General features: G+C 49.2%; 6 protein-coding genes across 6 annotated transcripts; 1 reads left to right on the top strand and 5 right to left on the bottom strand.

Moving 5' to 3' along the window:
* Nucleotides 1-2,592: 2,592 nt before the first annotated feature.
* On the bottom strand, nucleotides 2,593-4,800 carry K489DRAFT_424236 (tripeptidyl-peptidase 1 precursor; the record flags this gene model as incomplete). The annotated part of the gene is made up of 4 exons (XM_033608265.1): nucleotides 2,593-2,774; nucleotides 2,830-3,034; nucleotides 3,199-3,352; nucleotides 3,416-4,800. The coding sequence occupies 4 exons, from the start codon at nucleotides 4,798-4,800 to the stop codon at nucleotides 2,683-2,685; spliced, it is 1,836 nt and encodes a 611-aa protein (XP_033460948.1). The 3' UTR covers nucleotides 2,593-2,682.
* A 1,801-nt stretch (nucleotides 4,801-6,601) lies between these two features.
* K489DRAFT_302328 (uncharacterized protein) lies at nucleotides 6,602-6,766 on the bottom strand (the record flags this gene model as incomplete). Its single annotated transcript, XM_033600451.1, has 1 exon — nucleotides 6,602-6,766. A coding segment is annotated over one exon (165 nt), but the record flags the coding sequence as incomplete, so codon positions are not given.
* Nucleotides 6,767-8,247: 1,481 nt separating this feature from the next.
* K489DRAFT_379911 (uncharacterized protein) lies at nucleotides 8,248-8,947 on the bottom strand. The gene is made up of 3 exons (XM_033604762.1): nucleotides 8,687-8,947; nucleotides 8,553-8,631; nucleotides 8,248-8,471 (listed from the first exon to the last, which is right to left on the bottom strand). The coding sequence occupies exons 1-3, from the start codon at nucleotides 8,903-8,905 to the stop codon at nucleotides 8,416-8,418; spliced, it is 354 nt and encodes a 117-aa protein (XP_033460946.1). The 5' UTR covers nucleotides 8,906-8,947; the 3' UTR covers nucleotides 8,248-8,415.
* A 318-nt stretch (nucleotides 8,948-9,265) lies between these two features.
* K489DRAFT_431237 (uncharacterized protein) lies at nucleotides 9,266-10,271 on the top strand. The gene is made up of 2 exons (XM_033608440.1): nucleotides 9,266-9,762; nucleotides 9,817-10,271. The coding sequence occupies exons 1-2, from the start codon at nucleotides 9,600-9,602 to the stop codon at nucleotides 10,179-10,181; spliced, it is 528 nt and encodes a 175-aa protein (XP_033460945.1). The 5' UTR covers nucleotides 9,266-9,599; the 3' UTR covers nucleotides 10,182-10,271.
* Nucleotides 10,272-10,973: 702 nt separating this feature from the next.
* K489DRAFT_370197 (uncharacterized protein) lies at nucleotides 10,974-12,587 on the bottom strand (the record flags this gene model as incomplete). The annotated part of the gene is made up of 2 exons (XM_033603108.1): nucleotides 10,974-11,866; nucleotides 11,930-12,587. The coding sequence occupies 2 exons, from the start codon at nucleotides 12,585-12,587 to the stop codon at nucleotides 10,974-10,976; spliced, it is 1,551 nt and encodes a 516-aa protein (XP_033460944.1).
* Nucleotides 12,588-15,248: 2,661 nt separating this feature from the next.
* K489DRAFT_431236 (uncharacterized protein) lies at nucleotides 15,249-15,882 on the bottom strand (the record flags this gene model as incomplete). Its single annotated transcript, XM_033608439.1, has 1 exon — nucleotides 15,249-15,882. The coding sequence occupies one exon, from the start codon at nucleotides 15,880-15,882 to the stop codon at nucleotides 15,580-15,582; it is 303 nt and encodes a 100-aa protein (XP_033460943.1). The 3' UTR covers nucleotides 15,249-15,579.
* Nucleotides 15,883-18,637: the final 2,755 nt, after the last annotated feature.

Raw genomic sequence — 18,637 nt, 5'->3', positions numbered from 1 at the left:
ATCTTCAGCTTCTCCGAACGCGTGACGAATCTGTTAGGCCAGCATTTACCGACTGGCCCTTTCCCTCGTACAGCTAGAAGTTTATTAGCCATATCTGCTACCTCAGAGAGTACAGGTGCAAATCCTCGCGAATCAAGGTCAAGGATATATTGCTCAAGCGTCTGTTCTTCTGTTGACGTCAGATTCTGACAGTTTGGTGCCATAGTCTCGCGAGATCTGGTTCCTCTGAGTCTCTTAGAGAGTATCTGATGATTGATATTGAAAGCAGCAGCTGCGCTCCGTTGGCTCCGAAAATGACCAGATCTATACGCATTGATAGCAAGATCGATTCTACCTTCTTGATTATCTGATGACATGTCTCGTTGTTGATACAATAAACAGGAAAGATGTTGTTTACAATGCCAAGACAAAATGGCCCGTTCGGTGATTTGGCCCGCTCGGTGATAGATTACGTTATATATTATCTAATTAGCTATATTACTAATATATACAAAAGTCGAGTTATTTTTATTTATAAGTATAACTAATATAAATTATATAAAGTTTAGTTATTTATTAGCAGATGGCTCTTTACTGAATCCAAGAGCCTTATCGTTCTCGCCAGCGATGGCGATGAGTAGACGGTGCGAATGACCGTCAAATCTCACACACCCGCCGTACGCGAATCATTTTCGTATGCTTCGGGTTTGAGCTTTGCTCATGAGAACGATCAGACCTCAGATGTGCGTCGGAGTAGCATCCGGGCCAATAGGCTACTGAAGACGACCACAGCTCAAAAGATAAAAGCTCTCGAGCAATCTCCGCCCTGATTCATTTCCAATGCTGATGCGCTGAATCGCCTTTCAAGCTATCGATATGCTGTACAGGAGATGCTCTCTCGGAGGGCCTCTTCGATAGGATTATCGCGTAGGTGTGCCTGAGACAACGAGCATCGAATTTGATAGCCATGGGCCGTAGTCGGGTAAGGTGCGATCTGGTTCCTCCAAGCTTGTATGGCGAGTGATAATGTCGATTATGGTTCTTGCACGGGAATAGCTGAAATCACGAAGTTTTTTTTTACCATTGCTGCTATCGAGGCTGCAAATTCTTGACGAATATCGCAGTCAATTGTGTCTGTCCGTTCGACGAGTCTCTCGATTCCATCTACTTCTTTTTACACGCAGGCTTGAACCCCTGATGAGGCAACACTGGCTCACTGGAACAAGACAAAGCACTGTTCCAAGAAGGACCACTGGAGATGAACTTGCTCAAGGATTCGATTCACTGTCTACCTGCGTGCTCATTTCGGCGAGTCGAGAGACATTGATGGCCCGGCCGCCGACCCTACTGAATCACTCCAAGTAGACTATCGCGAGAGTCCATTTGTTGGCTGGCCTAGAAGCAGCGGTCTATCTGATTGTTAAGCTCGTCCCGTTTTCCCAACACCGTACAATAGCCGGAGAGTCCCGTAAATCCGCAGCAGTAAACGCCAGCGCAGCATCGGAATGCAGCTTGGTCGCAGTACTCGCCCTCGTTCCTGCATTGAGCAGCCTTGTATACGATGAGCATGGAATCGCCGAATCATCAATCATTGAGACTCACCTGTTCATCTCTGTCGAAGATGCTAGTCGAATTGAGGGTGCTGATTTCTCCTTCTTCATACTTGCTGGGAAGGGCCTGGGCTATGGCGCAGAGTGCTAGCACGATCATGGAAGGAAGCCTTGGTGGAAGAGAGTGTTAGATAATGGCCAGGGAATACTGTCCTCTCAGATCATGACATACATGTTGAGAGATGACGGTCCGAACTGTGGCTAAGGATGTGTTGATAGTGGTAGTGATTGATCGTGGGAGTATATTCAAGAAAAGGATCAACGGGGGCACAAGCTGCAGATGTTTGTGGTTCATATATATTGGTACCTCATTGAGATCAGCTCAAGAGCTCCACTATGACCGAGCTCTGTCCCGAAAAAGCTGCCGGTAGGCAACGAGTGTTTCATTGATGCCGACCTTGGTCACGTCGAAGATCGGTCCCTGTTTGGTCACCTGCGATCACCATCGAAGTAGACGGTTTTAGCATAGTCTGCGAGTCAAAAACAGTGTGAAGATAATCCTGGGTGGATTGTGTTGATCGAAACACTATATGCAGTGTCCTTCCCGTTGACAAATATTTGAAATGCACTGCCCTGTTGGTGAAATTGACCGGACGATGTCACTATAGGCATGCAATGTCCTTCGCGGCGAAGTACGCCACCAACATGCGGCGTAGAGTGATCGTCGTCTTTCACCGCAGTGTCCTTCCTGGTACCCTGCTTGTTTCACGTCATAGTTGCGAGATCGATGCTCATCAACAGTTGTACTTGTAGGGTCACAATCAATTTTCCGATGGTGAGCTGCTTGCGCCGCGACCAATGATCTAAGTTAGAGATTCATATTTGTCAAACTACAAGTGATGTCATCTTCCAGCAGACCGTCCTCCGAGGCTAATGAGACGTTCGCAAAGGCTTCCACTAGGCCTCTAATCAAGGGAATCTTCGCCTATCTGGGAAGAAGAGTTCAATTTAGCGGATCAATTCCATGGGAAAATATTGCTTGACGTCGCAGTCGAACAAAATCTCAGAGGGTCTGATACATGGAGGCGGAGCCATAGATTATTGGTACAACGACTGAGCGCCTCGGGAAATTTGTCTAGGCTCATCATGTATTCTAGATGGACAGCGCGAGAGACTTCATGGCCAAGAAGTTTGGCGTTCCCCAGCCGCAAACCGGATCCCACCCGCTGGCAGCCGGAAAGCCATCTGCGTCGTTCGTCAGTAGCTGTGGAGATGTCATTCTTCCGATGGTAAGACTCGCCTGTACCGCAGCCGAAACTCGAACCATTCAATATGTCGTTCATGCCTTGGTAAGCCTTGGAGTACAGCCACGGATTTAAGAAGCCTAGAGGTGGTCTACCTTCGGCGATTCGAGCATCGTTGAGGAGTGATATGACAGCGGCGAATATAGGGGCCGATGCAGAAGTACCGGTCGAGACCTGTAGCTTCGAGTTCCATATTGTTTCCTAGCACACAAATCAGCCAAAGCCAGACGAAAAGAGTGGAGAGAGCACAAGGTGCTGGGAAGACAGGGGTGAGATCAAGGAGAGGATTACAATGTTGTTTCCCTGAGAGTTTCGTTAGCGTAAGCAACGATTATGCAAAATACTACAAATGTATTGTCACATACTTGCGCAGCCACATCGGGATAGCCGCGACCGCTTCTGTTGAAGAGACCAACATAGTCTTCAGTCGATGCTGCGAGGTACTTCTCCACAGCTTCTAACTGGTAATCGGGAGCCTCAAAGTAGTTGCTGAAGCCTCCTCCCGAAGCAAAATCGGTCCTGAGTGATATGTCAATCGCCAATTATCGTCGTATCCATGGAGACTCACGCATATGTACTTACGTTGCTGTCTCAGGGGTTTGGCCCTTTGTAGCCCCCACTGCTGTGACCCAAGGACAGGAGGCTGGGAATATAGGCAGGAACTGCTTGGTCGAATCATCTTGGTTGGACACGCAGTTGCTTACTGAAGGTCCAACGCCGTAGTCACCTGAGGCCACTAGGACGCTCACACCGCGGAGACCCAGCTGAGCAAACGATGTACAGACTCTTCTCGCATAAGATGGAGGGACAGTCTGCTCGAAATCGCCGTAAGAAGAGCTGATAACGCTGGGAAGCGAGTCCTGATCTAGGGCAAATTCGAGCCATTCCAAGTAGGGCTCATTGAGATTCAAGTCACCCCAGAAGCGATTCGGCTGATAGGGAGGAGTCCCGCCGGTGTTGTAAGCCGTCATACGCGTGGGAAATACCATCGCCAGCGTCAATTCTGCGTCAAGATTGCCTTCCAAATTGGTGCCGAGTTGAACGATGTTGTTTGTGTAAGGTCCTTGGTAATCTGAGCCGTTGTTGACGGAAATAATTTCGAAGGCTTGAGCCGCACTCACAGCGTCTGGTCGATAGGTATCCAGGAACTGTGCAATATCTTGACGATTGCTTGTTTCGTTGAGGAAATTCAGAACACCAATGCCGTTCTGTTGAGGTGCTTGCGGCTCGTAGTTGAATGTATGATAGAGACAGCGGATGCAATTAACAGTCGTATAGGTCGTATTGCACAGATCTTGAAGATCACAAGTCGTGCTACGTGAAATATGTTGGGGTGGCTGTTGTGTATGACCTGACCGAGCAGGTATAACATCGTCGCTGGATGTCGGTTGAAGATGTGATGGTCGAAATTCAGCCCGTAGAGAATTGGGAAACATCGTTGTTGGATGTATGAGGTCTACATGTTCAATAAGGTTCTCCGGTAGGGACCATTCGAGTGTGCGTTGTGTCAGCGAACCGTCCTCGTGACGAAAAGTAGAGTACGAAGTCCGGAGCAACTCTTCAGCGCGCTTGATCTTTGTTCGTACGCTGATCCAATTTTGCCCAGGACCAGTAGTCACCGCGTTGTGATTGTTCTTTCGAAGCCAGGCCAGAACAGCGTCCAAGGCAGTATCCGTTGGCTTCAACAAACCAGACAACTCGTTGGCGGAGAGGTGCCGTCCAAACTTACGATTCCCGGGAGTCGAAACTTGATTGAGAAGATCCACGACATATGGGGTCGATGCAGATTGTTTCAGAGCGATTTTTAAGGTGATATCGGCGTTTCCGTCCGCTGGGCTGACCCTTGACCAAGACTTAGCAAGTGAGTGCACCTCAACAAGCTCATAGCGAACGTCTGAAGTCGAACTTGCACTTGCAACGGCCGAGCACAATGCTGCGAAGACGAGATTGTACAATATCAGTATCATACTGTATAGATTGATTGTGGTTGGGAAACGCTATCAGCTTTGCTGTCGCCGAAATTGACCACCTCTTTGGTCGTGCAGATGAAATACTCTGCAAACGAATCATAAAAACCTGTGTGGACCCAAAGCTTTGCTTCGATCGGCAGGAGCAGACTCCCCGAGCTGCGAGCCGTCAAAGACGGTGTCTGATTAGACGCAGGGGCCAAGCGAGGTCCAATTCTAAAGCTGCGCCAAGTGCCGCGGCATTTCATCGTGTAGCTCGTCCGTCCTTCTGGCCCCCAGACTAGTCTGCAGTGCCGCAAACTTTAGACTAGAGGCGGCAAACTGTAGGCTGCAGTGAGCACTATCTGGAAGCCATGTTTAAGGTTCAGCGAGCCGCTACGCTCCACGGGAAGGACAGTTACAGTCGAATACGAAGGACAGTGCATTATCAAGTGAAGTATCGCTACGGGGTAACTCAAAAACCAACAGGACAAAGCTTCAAAGATAGTTCTGCCTATCATGCGTTGTGGCGTTTCCACATGAAGGATGATCGACACCAACACATACTTTTCAGAGACCCCAGCAAACGCCAAGGTTGCCCCGAAAAAGTCTGGGACGATGCCGGTCAAGCTCTTCGCCGCGAGAAGGACATTGCGCCAAATCGCATCGGCAACGCACATGTATGTGCCTCGACGTAATGATTGCAAACTCAACATCCCGTCCTGCAATCGATCATACAGTCAAGCAGACCCTTCAAGACTTAAAAGAAACACGCATCCCGACGACGAAGCACTCTAGTCATATACTAGAACAAGCGAACCATCAGACTTCCGTCATCGACCACACTACAGTACAATTTGCTCCCTTCTCACAATCATGTAATGACCTGCCTATGAACAATCTCAAACCCGTTCCAGCAGAGCACTGATCTTTGATTCCAGGCGTTTCATCAAATTGGCTGTGATGCTTTTCGCAGGCAGCGTTGCCGCTCACCCATTCACGAACTCCACCCTCGCGGCCAAGGATGTACAGGTAAGAACGAATGCAGACGTATGTTTCTTGCTTGAGTTTCTGACGCTCTTTCGTAGTCTGCGCAATGCAGGACCGAGGGTCAATACTGTGATCGCGCCGCTTTCCGGTGCTGTGCTGGCTTTTACTGCTGTGGTGACACTATCACCGGAATCTGCCATTCGCCCGAAACCCAGGGAAGCCCGATCACTCAAAACTGCTTTTAGATTCAATCTGTCAATGACACTCGAACTGGGCGATCTATGGCGGTCTGGGACGACGTATTAGCTCTGTAGCTATGCAATGTTGAACGCGTGAGTCTACATAAGACTCACGCAAGAATGTCGATGTTCTCACTCTTCACCTCATGCAAGCTGCCGTGAAATGTTTGTAAAGACAGTGCTCGAGATTGATGTCGTCGTACTTATGCTGTATTGATGGTGACAATTTTGCCTATGCGAGCGTTCATGTGAATCAATGAATCATCGTAGGCTCTGCCACATTGAGATCCAGAATAACGCCATATTGAATATAATTGTCCCGGGAGACTCGTTGGAAACCGGAACAAACCCTGAAATCTTGGAACGTGTAGATAGTATTGATCTCACGGTAAGATACACGTGAATAGTGACATCTCTCAAAGGAGGAAGATGGACTTCTGAACACATTTTCACGACTTCTGATTTAGCTGTGATTCCGTGAATAGTATGTCTACAAAGGCATTGACCCAACATCGCCATGCATATCAGCGCATGTGCTGCGTCTGTGACGTTCCGTACAGATTCTCTAAGCTCAAATTCCCAAGATTCTGCAAGCACGTCCCCTGTGCGAGATGCTTCTCGCGGTTGCTGCGCCGTGTGAACTCCTTTCCGCAGACCAGACACATCACGGTGTTCTTCCCGTCTTTTTCACGCACATGTCGGAGGTAGTTCTCGTGACAGGAAAAGACACGACCATTGCATCCGTGCTCGAAGCACTGCAGGCGCTGAGTATCCTCCGAGCCGTGCGGGTTCGATGTTGTCTGCAAGTTCGTTTGCTGTGAATTGGAATTCTCGGTTGTGCGGGCCTGTTGATAATGCGCGTGGAAAGTTGTTTCAGAGTTGACAGATGTGTCCCAGCTTGGATCGGGCATCCACCACTGATCTTGAAAAGATTCCTCGGTGAGCCCGGCATTCCAGGGAAATCTGGTCTGATCTTGGAGGATCTCCAAGAATTCGGCATTGGTGAGCCCTGTCAAGGGCTGCGAGTTGATGTTGGGAAACTGCATTTCGAACCCGGTAGTTTGTGGAGCCATATTGAGAGCATCTGCGAGAGAGATTTGATGGTTCTCTTCCTGGTGTCCAGTGATAGGTGACTTCTGCCGTGGCGGCATAATGGATACTTCGTGATCACATACTCGTGCCCATCCATCCGGGTCGTTCGCTCTTCATATTGTGGCGACCACTTGGACTCACGGCACAGGAAAGGCCGTTGACATGGTTGCTGTGCCGCAAGAAGTGTTGGCCCAGAATGTCCAATATCGGGAAGCACAAAGGGTGAGATCTTCAATGTCATAGACTGTGGTGCCCGGCCGTCTTCCTCCATTGAGTTTTTACCGATCAAGATGGCATGCACCGTTAGCATGAAGCGAATGTGGGATAGAGTGCGATCATCCGGGGTTGCTGACCATACGAGTCTGGTCCAAGAACCAGGGTGCATGTCGTCGCTTGAGGCGGCGATATGGCTACAGGATCGATCGTCGCCTTTGATGCTTCTGCAACGCAAGCAACGAAGAGCAGCACGCCGAGGCCAACGAAACACCCGCGTGCCGTAGGCCGCTCGCTTGTTCTTCAGACTAGTAGTTAAAGTGGAGCTATCATCCCCTGGTCACGATCCGTGAAACTGTGTCTTCGAGGCTGAGGCATACGAGGAGGTGCGAGCTGGCGTAGATCATTGCCTGACGTGCATGCAGGCCGGGTCAAGAACGATTTGATGAGCTCGCACGGGCAGTCGAGGGGCAGCGGCAACTTGTTGGTTGCAATCTGAGCGAGGTTACATCATGTCTGGTGCGGCACGTACAGGAAATTGGTCCGCAGATGTTGGAATATTTTGGACTGTACGTCGATCATCGGGGTCGATGCTGGGATGTGCCGCTGTGCCACGTCCCCGCGTGTGATTCATGTGTGAAAATCAGAAATGATCTACATCGTGTGGCCGTCTATAGTGCAGTGGAGACTAGTGGAGGACAGCGCATGGCGGCCGGCTCATCGCAAGCTCGAACCTAATGCGCTGAAGCCCCCGCAGCGCCGTGCCACTGATTTCCGCCGGCGCTTGTTGACCATCCTGCACCCCCACATCAATGAAACCTCCGGGACCAACATCTGCTACACTAGGGCAGTCGAGCTTGCGTGTGATATCGCATCACTGGGCAAGAAAACCAACACTCGACGATGGAAGACGGGAAGGACATTACATACCGATGGTGAGGATTCACCAGGGCGAAGCCCGCGTGTTGTGGATGGGAACTCAGTGGCAAGACCTCGCACAACTCATCATCAGAACAATGGTGTTGTTGACGGGGGTATAAGTATACCAGGAAACCTCCAAATCAGCAACGGAAGTATCTGACTCAGTGCAAGCATTCTCTCATCACAACTTCACAACCTTCTCACGACCTTCCAAGTCTCCACTTCCCGGAAAATCATGTGAGATATCCTTCCAGCTTTCTCCAGGCAGTCGAATGCCCTTCGCGCCGAGACACTTTGTTCTGACGACAAGAATGACAGGAAGGCTACCATCCTCATCTCCATGCTGTTTGTGGCAGCCACTACAGCCGTTGCAGTACCCGCCGAGCTTCTGACCAACGTAAGTACGCGATGATCTCTGCAGATTGGCGGTAGAACTGACGCTTGTATCGCAGTCGGCCCAGTGCCGTGTTGATGGCGAGTATTGCGACCAAGCTGCTTTCCGCTGCTGCAGTGGTGTTTACTGCTGCGGCAGCGGTGCCACTGGCATTTGCCATAACGCTGGCACCCAGCCTCCGATCTCGGTCTGCTTCTAGACAACGACATTGATTGCTTGAAGGATTTCCACTGCTCATCCTGGCAAGACTGCACTTGTGTGCTGGGATAAGCGACATCATAGACACCCATAGCTTGCAAAAATGTCCAATGTTCCGTACCTTTGTTTCCTCGCGAGAATCTCCCATGCACTTGATGAAGCATGAAAACGCCAAGTGACCGGCTCTGTCCACACAAGTAGTACGGCGCCAAATTTCGCAGCGTGCCATCCATTAATTTGACCATCACCACCGCGCAAACGAGCCCACTCGCTGCGGCCGGGCTTGGAACAAAGCTTTTTATTATTATTAGTGGTGGCTTTTCGTTCGTGCGAACAATGGCTGCGTTAGCGCTACCGCATCGCATCGCTAGCAAATCAATCTCGTCCACCAACAAATAGTCGGTGTCCCTTTGTTGGTTTATCTATTTCTCGCGCGTCCGGCCCCTGTAGGCAGGGCCATGCGGCTCTCGCTTCACGTAACGATTTGATCACGGCTGCCAAGCTACCTAGGTAGGTAGGTAGGCCGCCGCCTTGCAGATCCACTCCCGATGTATCTCTGGTCATTTGGGCCACCGCAAGGTGTGGGCCATACAGATTGCACTGCACAATCACACTCCCGGTTCGGCAATCATCGTCACAACGCCGGGCCGCAAATCCCTCGTCACTGCATGGCTACAGCCAGTGAGAGGGCGTGTGGATCCCGAAGGACCATGCATTAGCGGCCGATCACTCTTGTAACACGAAACATGATCAATGAGCTCTCGCCAGCATAAATGCTGAGCCTCGCCGCAATCTTGCGCACACTCCGCCCTCACAGCAACAACATCGAGAGACCTCTCTGGTTCCCATCTTATTTACGGCGTCTTTCGTTGGCCACGGCAACATCAGAACGCCACCGCGCGCAGCAAGCCACCCAAAACACGCCCAAAACACACAGTGAGCGCACTCGGCAACAACTCTTGACAGAACTCAAAGCTAACTCACGACGAGAAAGTTGTCCAAATCAACAAAACCGACGAAATGACGGCGGCACTCATCCAACATGCGCAGAACGTCGCCCGCCAAGCCACGACAACAACAACGACAACAGCCACGCCCAATCTCGGCGGCCTTCAGCTGGTCTCAATCGGTGCCCTTGTCGGCGGGATCGTCGGTGGTGTGCTGGGGGGTATCCTTCTTTTCGGTCTGATCGCATGGTTGATCATCGCGAAACGACGCAAGTCGAAGGCGCGAGAGGCCAGCCTCAAGCAACCTATCTGAACAAATTGACGAAGAAGAGAAGATCTGCTCAACATGACCTTATGGAGTTACTAGGGAATCGCGATGCGGCTATCGGCAGAAACCTGGGACATTGAGATATGTACTTAATATGAAACGAAGAACGTCCTCGTCTATCCGTCCCAGTGTTTGACTTGCCTTATATCTTCTTCCGTTTCTCTTCATGCATCATAATCAGTTTCAGGCCGTTGTTCACTCTTGACACTCTTCTGTCCTTTCCACCTGCCTTGCCTCATCACCGGCAGCGGTGAGGGAAGCATTGTGTCCATCGGTGGACTACGCATCGAAGGCGCGAAGGACCGTGGTAGCGTTGATATCGAAAGTGACGACATGCTGAGCCGATGGGCAGAGAGACCAACTTGGTCACCGAACATCGTCAGTGAATTAGCTAGCCCCCTTGTCGTCGTCAGACAATTATCCCACTTCACGCGTTCTTTTGACACACTATCATATTTGTACATCGGCTCTTCGATGAGCTGTGTCTATAATAGCCTGAGATCCGACGGCGGGATCATAGCTCGTAAGCGGATATATATTCATCAAAACCGGGAGCCTATAGATGGAGTAGAAGCCTGTCATATTGAAATGATAATGTGGAGATGGAGGTAGAATACATTTCTATATAAAAAAGAGTTTACACTCCGATTAGGTGAAGTTGAACACTGAATTTTGGTGATCTAGATGTTCCGCAGGGCAGGTAAGACATTCCTAGGCCGAGAAAATATTGGACGGCGATTTTTCGTATCGACATGTTGACATCGTCAATACCGCGGAAGCAAGAAGGAGATAGCCGAGATTTTGGCCCAAATGTGATTTAGACACCAACGTGATCTGTAATTTTCGCCAGGCGTGATTCCAAGCCGCCGCCATCACTTGTGCTTGTTTTTTTTGAATGTGCGGCGCGTCGCAGTCCGCCCCTGACGTGCTCGTCTCCTTTTCCGAGTTGAATGATCATCACCAAAATCAGAGTCCGATCCTGACCCTGACATGGTTCCCAGCGCCATGTGATCGCATATATGCTCATAGGGATCAGCTATCCTAGGATCGTACGGTATCCCAGAGTACGTGCACCACGCACAATCGTGGTTTCGAGCAATGTCCTGAACCCAAGCATCTATGAGTTCTTCCAATAGTGAAGAGTCGCGAAAATGGCGCGCTGTATGTGCCCATGAATCCAAAAAGTCTTTGATATAACATTCACGGAACTTCTGATCTTCCAGTCCCGGGCCAAAAGTATGCACATAGTCCGCTAAAGCTGTCGCAAGAGGAACCCCGTGAGCGAGTTCAACATGAATGGAGGATGGTTCGTATATCGCCGAGGGTCGGAATTGATGCCCGTAAAGATACGAATCTGCTAACGCTATGACAGCGTGTGGTGAGTTGGGCGGCACAACGACACACTCGTTCGCTTTCTGTACAAAGAATGATCCGTGGTTCATTTTTGTCAGAGCAGCAGCAGTATTTCGCATACACAAAGGGAGCTTGCTAAGTTCCGACGAGGGCCATACAATCCAGAGCTTTAGGGGGCCAGGCTTTCCAATCGCGATCGATACGTGCGGCACGGTATCATGGTGGACTTCTGTCTTAGAACAACGTGGCGTGATGTTTGCGTCTGCGGTCAGGGTGTTCAAATGGATAGAGTCAGCGAGGCTGTGGTGGCGCCGAATGATCTTCTCGGCCCACGCTTGCCACTCTCTTTGGAGTGCTGAGTCGACTAAAGCTTGTGTTGGCAAATTCAACACGCGCAGCTTCTTTTCGGTACCTTCAATAGTTGTTCAAATGAAGCGAAGATAATCATCTTTGCTGCCGCTCAGTCGCTGGGTACCGTCCAACAACATCGCTCCGGGAAAGGATGTTCCGCTCCTTATCCCATGATACCATTCGCAGAGCATGTCCCCAAATTTCGGAAGCGAGGGCGACGGCTCCGTCTCGAACGACCAAGGAGTGTGCGGAAGTGCAGGATACGGCGTGTTGAGACGAATGTTCGTCAGCTGTAGGAGTTGGTCCCATCCCCAATCGTCAAGGCATTTCCTATCAATTCCGCAAGCTGACAAGACATCGCTGATCGTTCGATAGAGCTCGACAGGGGCCTCTCCTGCGTGTTTCGCGTAAAGTTCCTGCATCTTTGAAGTCAGGGACGCGTCAAAATTTTGTGTCGGGACCCATCGTTCCAATTCATCCAAATTCAGGCGGACATCTGCTCTCAATGATCTGCTCGGCAACTGAGTGGCTAGATAAAAGACCTCTTTGCCAAAATTCGAGTGGACCTGCTGGAGGAAAGTGATCTTGTTTTCAAACCTTTTGGTCGTAGTCCTATGAGATGAAGATTTTTTCATCGGTTCCCTTCCTGTTGTTATTGTTTCCAGGCATTTTCTGAACCGCCTCTCTTGTCCCTCAGTTATGAAGTTGTCGGCTTTCCATCTTGATGTGTCAGACACCGCTTTGTTCAAAGCCTCAGAAAGGCTAGAGAAAGTTTGAGACATCTGTTTGTCTTGAAATTTGTTGTACATTCAAACGAAAGCAGGCGGGCACTTGACCAGAGTAATTTATTAATTCTTTTGGGCACATACCAGGGGCACGGACTGGGCACTTGGGCACGCCGAGGGCACTTGGGCACAAAGTGGACACAGCTTGTCAACGTCACGTGACCAGACTTCTCCACACTACCTTCTGCAGAAGCCCAGCCCGCTCAGGTGTTGGAGGACATCTGGCGAATCTTTGCACAGTAAGAATGAGGAAATATCTAAGGACAAGCAGATCAATCATTCGCAATCACGATGATGCAAAATACTATCAGACTTAAAAAGTAGCAGGTATCACATGCAAACCATACGTCTGCGAGAACTCTGCAGACTGGACTCGTGATGAAAAGGGTTACATTGCGCGTGGCGATTGCAGGCGAAGCTCTGCATGAATCACTGACTTCACGCTACCGATCCGTCACTTGTTGGGCAATCTTCACACGCAAAATTTCTGTTGATATATCTCGTATTTCATGCATCCCTCTCAGTGCATATCCTTCGCTTAAGAAATGATGGATTATTTAATCGTTAAAGTCGACACAATAAATGGGCCATGTCGTCCGGACTCGAGGTAGTGTACAGGGTGTATGGATTATGACGGTGGTGGATGCGCGCACGATTTAGCGTTGATGGATGTTAGGGTCGACCTCAAGAAAGCCCAATCCTTCAGTCTGAAATGTTCGACGAGTGACCGCTTGCCAAGTTCTTCATCATGTTCGCTCACTCACTGCACCGCGCAGGTGCTATTATCTTCCAACATGGTCGCTGTTGATCAGCTCCACGAAAATCTCTCAGCTTTATACAATCAGTCAGCCCGTTGCTGCCACACAGCTGCTTCACAACGTACTGATGAATTGAATCTTTGCGCCGGACAACTTCCTTGGCAAGCGCGAATAGGGCTGCGACGATGGTCAGGATGCTCGCCGCTATGCTAAGAATTTGGCTGAGCACTTCCATCTTGAAAAAGATTGTTGTTTCGCCTATATAGTTAGTCCTTATGGGTTCGCATTCTACGCATGTACGTCCAATCACCGGCATTCCTCAAAGAGATTGTAACAACGCGATACAAGAATAATCAATTCCAGTTAACTTCGCAACATTGTGTGAAGGGCAGGCCCTTAGGGTTAACATCAGGCTGAGGCCGATGCTACTACACCCTAAAGGACCGTGCGCTCCGCGGTAAAGCCCGCCTCAAAAAGGGCAGACTCTAGGCTTTACTACTCTATCTTTCTCTCTTTATTAAACTTATTAGATATCTTGTCAAACTCCCGCGTACGCGTTGCTCGCCTATAATATTAAGTTCGATCTCTAAAATAGAAGGACTATTATCCTCGGCGTTTACGGTAGAGGCCGATAGCAACTAGTTAGTAAGCGATACCGCTAAATAGAACCCTAACAAAGTCTAAATACAAGCGGTAATAGAATAGATATATACTCGCTAGTAATAGATAGAAAGAGACTTAGCGGCCGCCCTCTAATAAGCGGAAACAGTAGCTAATTAAGTAGCGGCCGTATCTATAGCAAACCCCGCTAATACGCTACTAACAAATTAGCTACTATAGACCCTTATTTAATTGCTTACTACGGTAATAAACGCGTAACCTATATCTAAATAGTTAGGATTAAGAGAATAGAAACCGCTATTATAGAATAGAAAAGTAGGAACGTTCCGTAACTATATCCTAAGGATAAAAAGTTCTTTCTAAGTAAGGTCCGTAATAAGATTAATACTCTCTAACGGATACTACTAGGACACCGTCTACAATATACTACTACTCCGAGAACGCGCTTAAATAAGGCACTTCTAGTAGAACGGCTATAGATTATATAGTAAGAGCCCCGTAGCATTCTTTATATAGCTCGAGTTACTCTCTACTCCGATTGCATCTGACGGTACCAACATGTAATCGCTCCCGGAACGCTGAAAACTGTACGGAAATGAGATTCTGCACGAAAACGATATTCTGTGCGGAAACGATATTCTGTACCGAAAAGACTTTCTACGCAAAAAAGACAACTCGTACGGAAAAGGGATTCTGTGCGGAAACGAGATTCTGTATAGAAAAGACATTTCGTACAGTATGTCTTTTCCGTACAGAATGTCTATTTTTAGATTTACCGCTAGCATTGACTTCTGGGAAATGATATCAAAGTTATTGTAAAAGAATGACAATGTCCAATCTATGCGGATGCTTCAAGCCGCCCAAGTCGACTAAGACGCAAACGAGAAATTGCGTACAAAACATAGCATCCGCTGGATGCGCGCCTTTCCCGATGCACGCATCCTACTCTCTCCTCTCAGCCCGATTCCTCGGCAACGATCCCGATGCGAGATCCGTCTTACCCTACTTTGCATTATTTTCTTGCGCTCCCGAATTGCCCACAACATTGATTCAGGTGAATAGCTCGAGATATAATATAGCGCAAGGAAAAGAACATCGTGGAGACAGGGCGCCAACGAGGGAGAGCACAGGATACACAGGGTGGGTCGCGACGGGAATAGGCTTTTAATCGTAGGATCTAAAAATAAACATTCTTTTGGCTATCACATCACACACCTCTCCTGCGTCGATACATCCATACCGGGGCACGTTAGCCACTGCCACAAGTGGCCGTGACACGGTGATGAATAAGACTTCGTTGTCGTTTTGGCTGCCCCAAAGGCTTATACGTCTGTCCGGTCCTTTGATCGGGTTCCCAATCGATGAAATATTGATTGTCCGATTTTTGTAGAATGCTGCTTACCGGCAAGAGTTTCCAATGACCGTAATTCCTCTGCTTGCGCGAATCCTGTAAAGAAAGGATCAACCGCACGGCAGTAAGACTGCGGACGGTAAAATGTCCGCACAGTTAGGTTGTCGGTACGGCCAAAATGCTCGCGCGGTCGAAGGATACAAGATAATCGAGGTTATCCGCGCGGCCACGCTGTCCGCACGATCACGCTGCCGGAAGGTCAAAATATGGTCGAGGGTGGCCGCACGGTCGAGGGTGTCCGCAGCACAGTCGAAGGCGGCCGTAGTCGAGGGTGGCCGCACAGTCGAGGGTGACCGCAGCACAGTCGAAGGCGGCCGTAGTCGAGGATGGCCGTACGGTCGAGGGTGGCTGTACGGTCGAGGATGGTCGCACGGTCGAGGGCGGCCGCACGGTCGAAGGTGGCCGCACCGTCGAAAGCGGCCGTATGGTCGGTCGAGTGTCCGCAGGTCCGTGCGGTCAATATGTCCGCACGGTCGGTGGATATGAGATTATCAAGGTCCATACGGTCATGCTATCCGCACGGGTAAGAGTACCAAAGGATAGATATCCTCACAATTACATTATGTCTCTTACTATTCGAACCTATACTAAGGAAATAGCTATGCACATGTTCTCCTCGTGCTGCAATTCTCAACAAGTTATACTCGACAAGCACCCAGCATTTTACTATGATGGGACATTGGATGTTGGAGGCATAAACAATTGAATGCTTGCCTCGCACTGGTACTTGCCTCGCACGGGTGCTTGCCTCGCACGGGTGCTTGCCTCGCACGGGTGCTTGCCTCGCACGGGTGCTTGCCTCGCACGGTCATCGGCCGTGTCCAAAAGCTTCTACGGGACGCGCCGTACGTTGTTGCCTCTACTATCACTTTTTATTTCGCTCACTTTCTTTTTCATATCCTCAAGAAAGACTCACGAGTATTTAGGCGCTATTTCACGGCAGCTGCAGCTTCTGCTCCATTTGTTTTGTTTACTACTGGAGGACAACTCCTTTTGCTCCAGTTGAGTTTGCGTTGTTAACGACCCACGGGTAACTCAGATCTACGCGCTAAGAAAGAGCGATGTGGTACGGCTGATCTTGGCTCTCCCGTGAAGCGTAAGGGATACACTAGCTTGAGCAATGTGCGCCTGACCTTAGCGTATTGATTGTGAAAGAGGACTTTGATCTAGCCGATCCATAATAACATATTGTCCAACAGTAGTAAACACGATCGGAATGCCGACCGACAGTAGCGGTACTAATAGAAGCATTGTACCACCTTGGGAAAAATCGCCCAGGTACGTGTTAGACATTGGATTCGCGCAAGTCTGCCTGTCAGGCGCTTGTTCCGTACGTCTACGTTAGTAAGCGCCGGTGCGTTTTGATCTTTAACTCATAGTTGCAAGGCACGAAGTTGCAAAGATGGCGTGGCTATAGTGGCGGCAAATCTATTTATAACTTCCATGTGCATATAAATACAGCATGAAGGCCTGTCCTGAGACATTTTCTTCCCGTAACAGAAGTCTTTTTTACAAATTATACAGCAGGATGGCCGGTCGACCGAAAACAAGCCTCCGGAAAGATTCCTTTCGTAAGCGTAAACACACCGTGTTCAGCAAAGCTAGTCAGCTTGCGGATAGCTTCGGTGTACATGTCTATGTTGTAGTACAATTTAACGGTCGGTATCATGTCTACGATTCTGGAAATAAACAATAATAGCCACCGAGCGCCGAGATGATAGTTAGTATTCCTTAGGAATTTCCTGTAACTGCAATCCGCTAAACTCTTCTAGGATCAAAGCTATCCCCTTCTAGAAAAGTATATAAGAAAGCAAGTATGAGAAGCGCTCTACATGCTTCCAATGTGTTGTTAGTAACGATTATAGGTATTCCCTCTACGGAGCAAGGTTCTAACGTCCCTCCCGGCGTCGCGAGCCACCCTATGTAACGAGCTAGTATTGGACACTTTGATCGATAATACTCTTCAACACCGATATGAATTTGCTTTACTGTATCTATACTGTAGGTTAGGATGTTACCCTTCGATCGACCGCTCTACATCGAAATCGGGTGAGTGTTGTAGTCGCTGTGATCGATTCCTTCCTCGTGTAAAATCCTAGTTATCTCGTGAATCGCTACGTGTGAGTGTATTTCTAATTAGCTCGTAGCGTTGCTCGGCTCGGCGGGCTACGGAGAGTCCGCTCTATTACTGCCTTTAGTATCGTTTTGTCTCATCGAGGTTTGCGCGATACCGAGTACTGCCGCCGGCGAGGTTCACGATATTATGTCGGAATCTCCGCTACTAAGTTAGGTTAGCGACCGGGAAGTCCCGCGGACTGTGCTATACGCTATAGCAACCCTGCTTCGTCTGCTTGTCTATATTAGGTATCCTTAAAAACACTGTAGGCTACAGTCGATCGATTAGATAAAGTGAGACGCCCGATTTTAGAGGTGAAGCAAATCGCATTATTCTATATATGAATTCTCTTCCGACTTATTATTATCTCCCGTATCTTCTCGGAAATTAACTCTCGTCGAAATACGATAATCAAATCGATTTACTTACATTGCCTCGTATCGATATAACTATATATATCGGAGAGAAATAAGATCGATACAATCTCTAGCGTTTCTACAATCTGTCTAGGACCCTGCTAACAGCTTTGCGACTCTTTCTATCGGTTCTATGTAGAGCTAGTAGCGAACGGACAGGAGGACAGCTATCTACATCTTGTGTGTCGTCGCTTGCGTGTTCGTAATAAAGGCCGTTTAGCTGTTAGCGTACGGACAACAACGACTCCTTTAGAGACTCTATACGAGTCGGTAACGCCTACGAGAGCTTCTCGTATCCGCGCAGCGCCCGTATATACATCTCCTCCGCCTCCGCCAGTTTGCCTTAGCTGTCGTACAGAATACCGAGATTGCTAACCGTAGACAGCGTCGACGTGTGCTCCGCGCCCTATGCCTTCTCTTTCCCGCGCAGCGCCCGTAAGTACATCTCCTCCGCCTCTGCTATCTTGCCTTGGTCTAAGTACAGAGCGCTAAGATTGTTGACCGTGTTTAGCGTCGACGTGTGCTCCGCGCCCTATACCTTCTCGAACCCGCGCAGCGCCCGCAAGTATATCTCCTCCGCCTCCGCCAGCTTGCCTTAGTCCGTATACAGAATGCCGAGATTGTTAACCGTGTCTAGCGTCGACGTGTGCTCCGCGCCCTATGCCTTCTCCTTCCCGCGCAGCGCCCGCAAGTACATCTCCTCCGCCTCCGCTATCTTGCCTTAG

Source organism: Dissoconium aciculare (genome assembly GCF_010015565.1).
Source record: "Dissoconium aciculare CBS 342.82 unplaced genomic scaffold K489scaffold_5, whole genome shotgun sequence".
NCBI lineage: Eukaryota > Fungi > Ascomycota > Dothideomycetes > Mycosphaerellales > Dissoconiaceae > Dissoconium > Dissoconium aciculare.
The sequence above is the reverse complement of the archived record's forward strand: the minus strand, read 5'-3'. Positions and strand labels throughout refer to the sequence as shown.

Excerpts from the sequence above, each read along its gene's own strand:
- K489DRAFT_379911 (XM_033604762.1), bottom strand. The coding sequence starts at position 8,905 with ATGTCGCTTATCCCAGCACACAAGTGCAGTCTTGCCAGGATGAGCAGT. Across the intron at positions 8,632-8,686 it reads TCAACACGGCACTGGGCCGA|GTTGGTCAGAAGCTCGGCGG; the intron begins CTGCGATACAAG and ends TCGCGTACTTAC. Across the intron at positions 8,472-8,552 it reads AGATGAGGATGGTAGCCTTC|ATGATTTTCCGGGAAGTGGA; the intron begins CTGTCATTCTTG and ends AGGATATCTCAC.
- K489DRAFT_431237 (XM_033608440.1), top strand. The coding sequence starts at position 9,600 with ATGCTGAGCCTCGCCGCAATCTTGCGCACACTCCGCCCTCACAGCAAC. Across the intron at positions 9,763-9,816 it reads AAACACGCCCAAAACACACA|AAAGTTGTCCAAATCAACAA; the intron begins GTGAGCGCACTC and ends ACTCACGACGAG.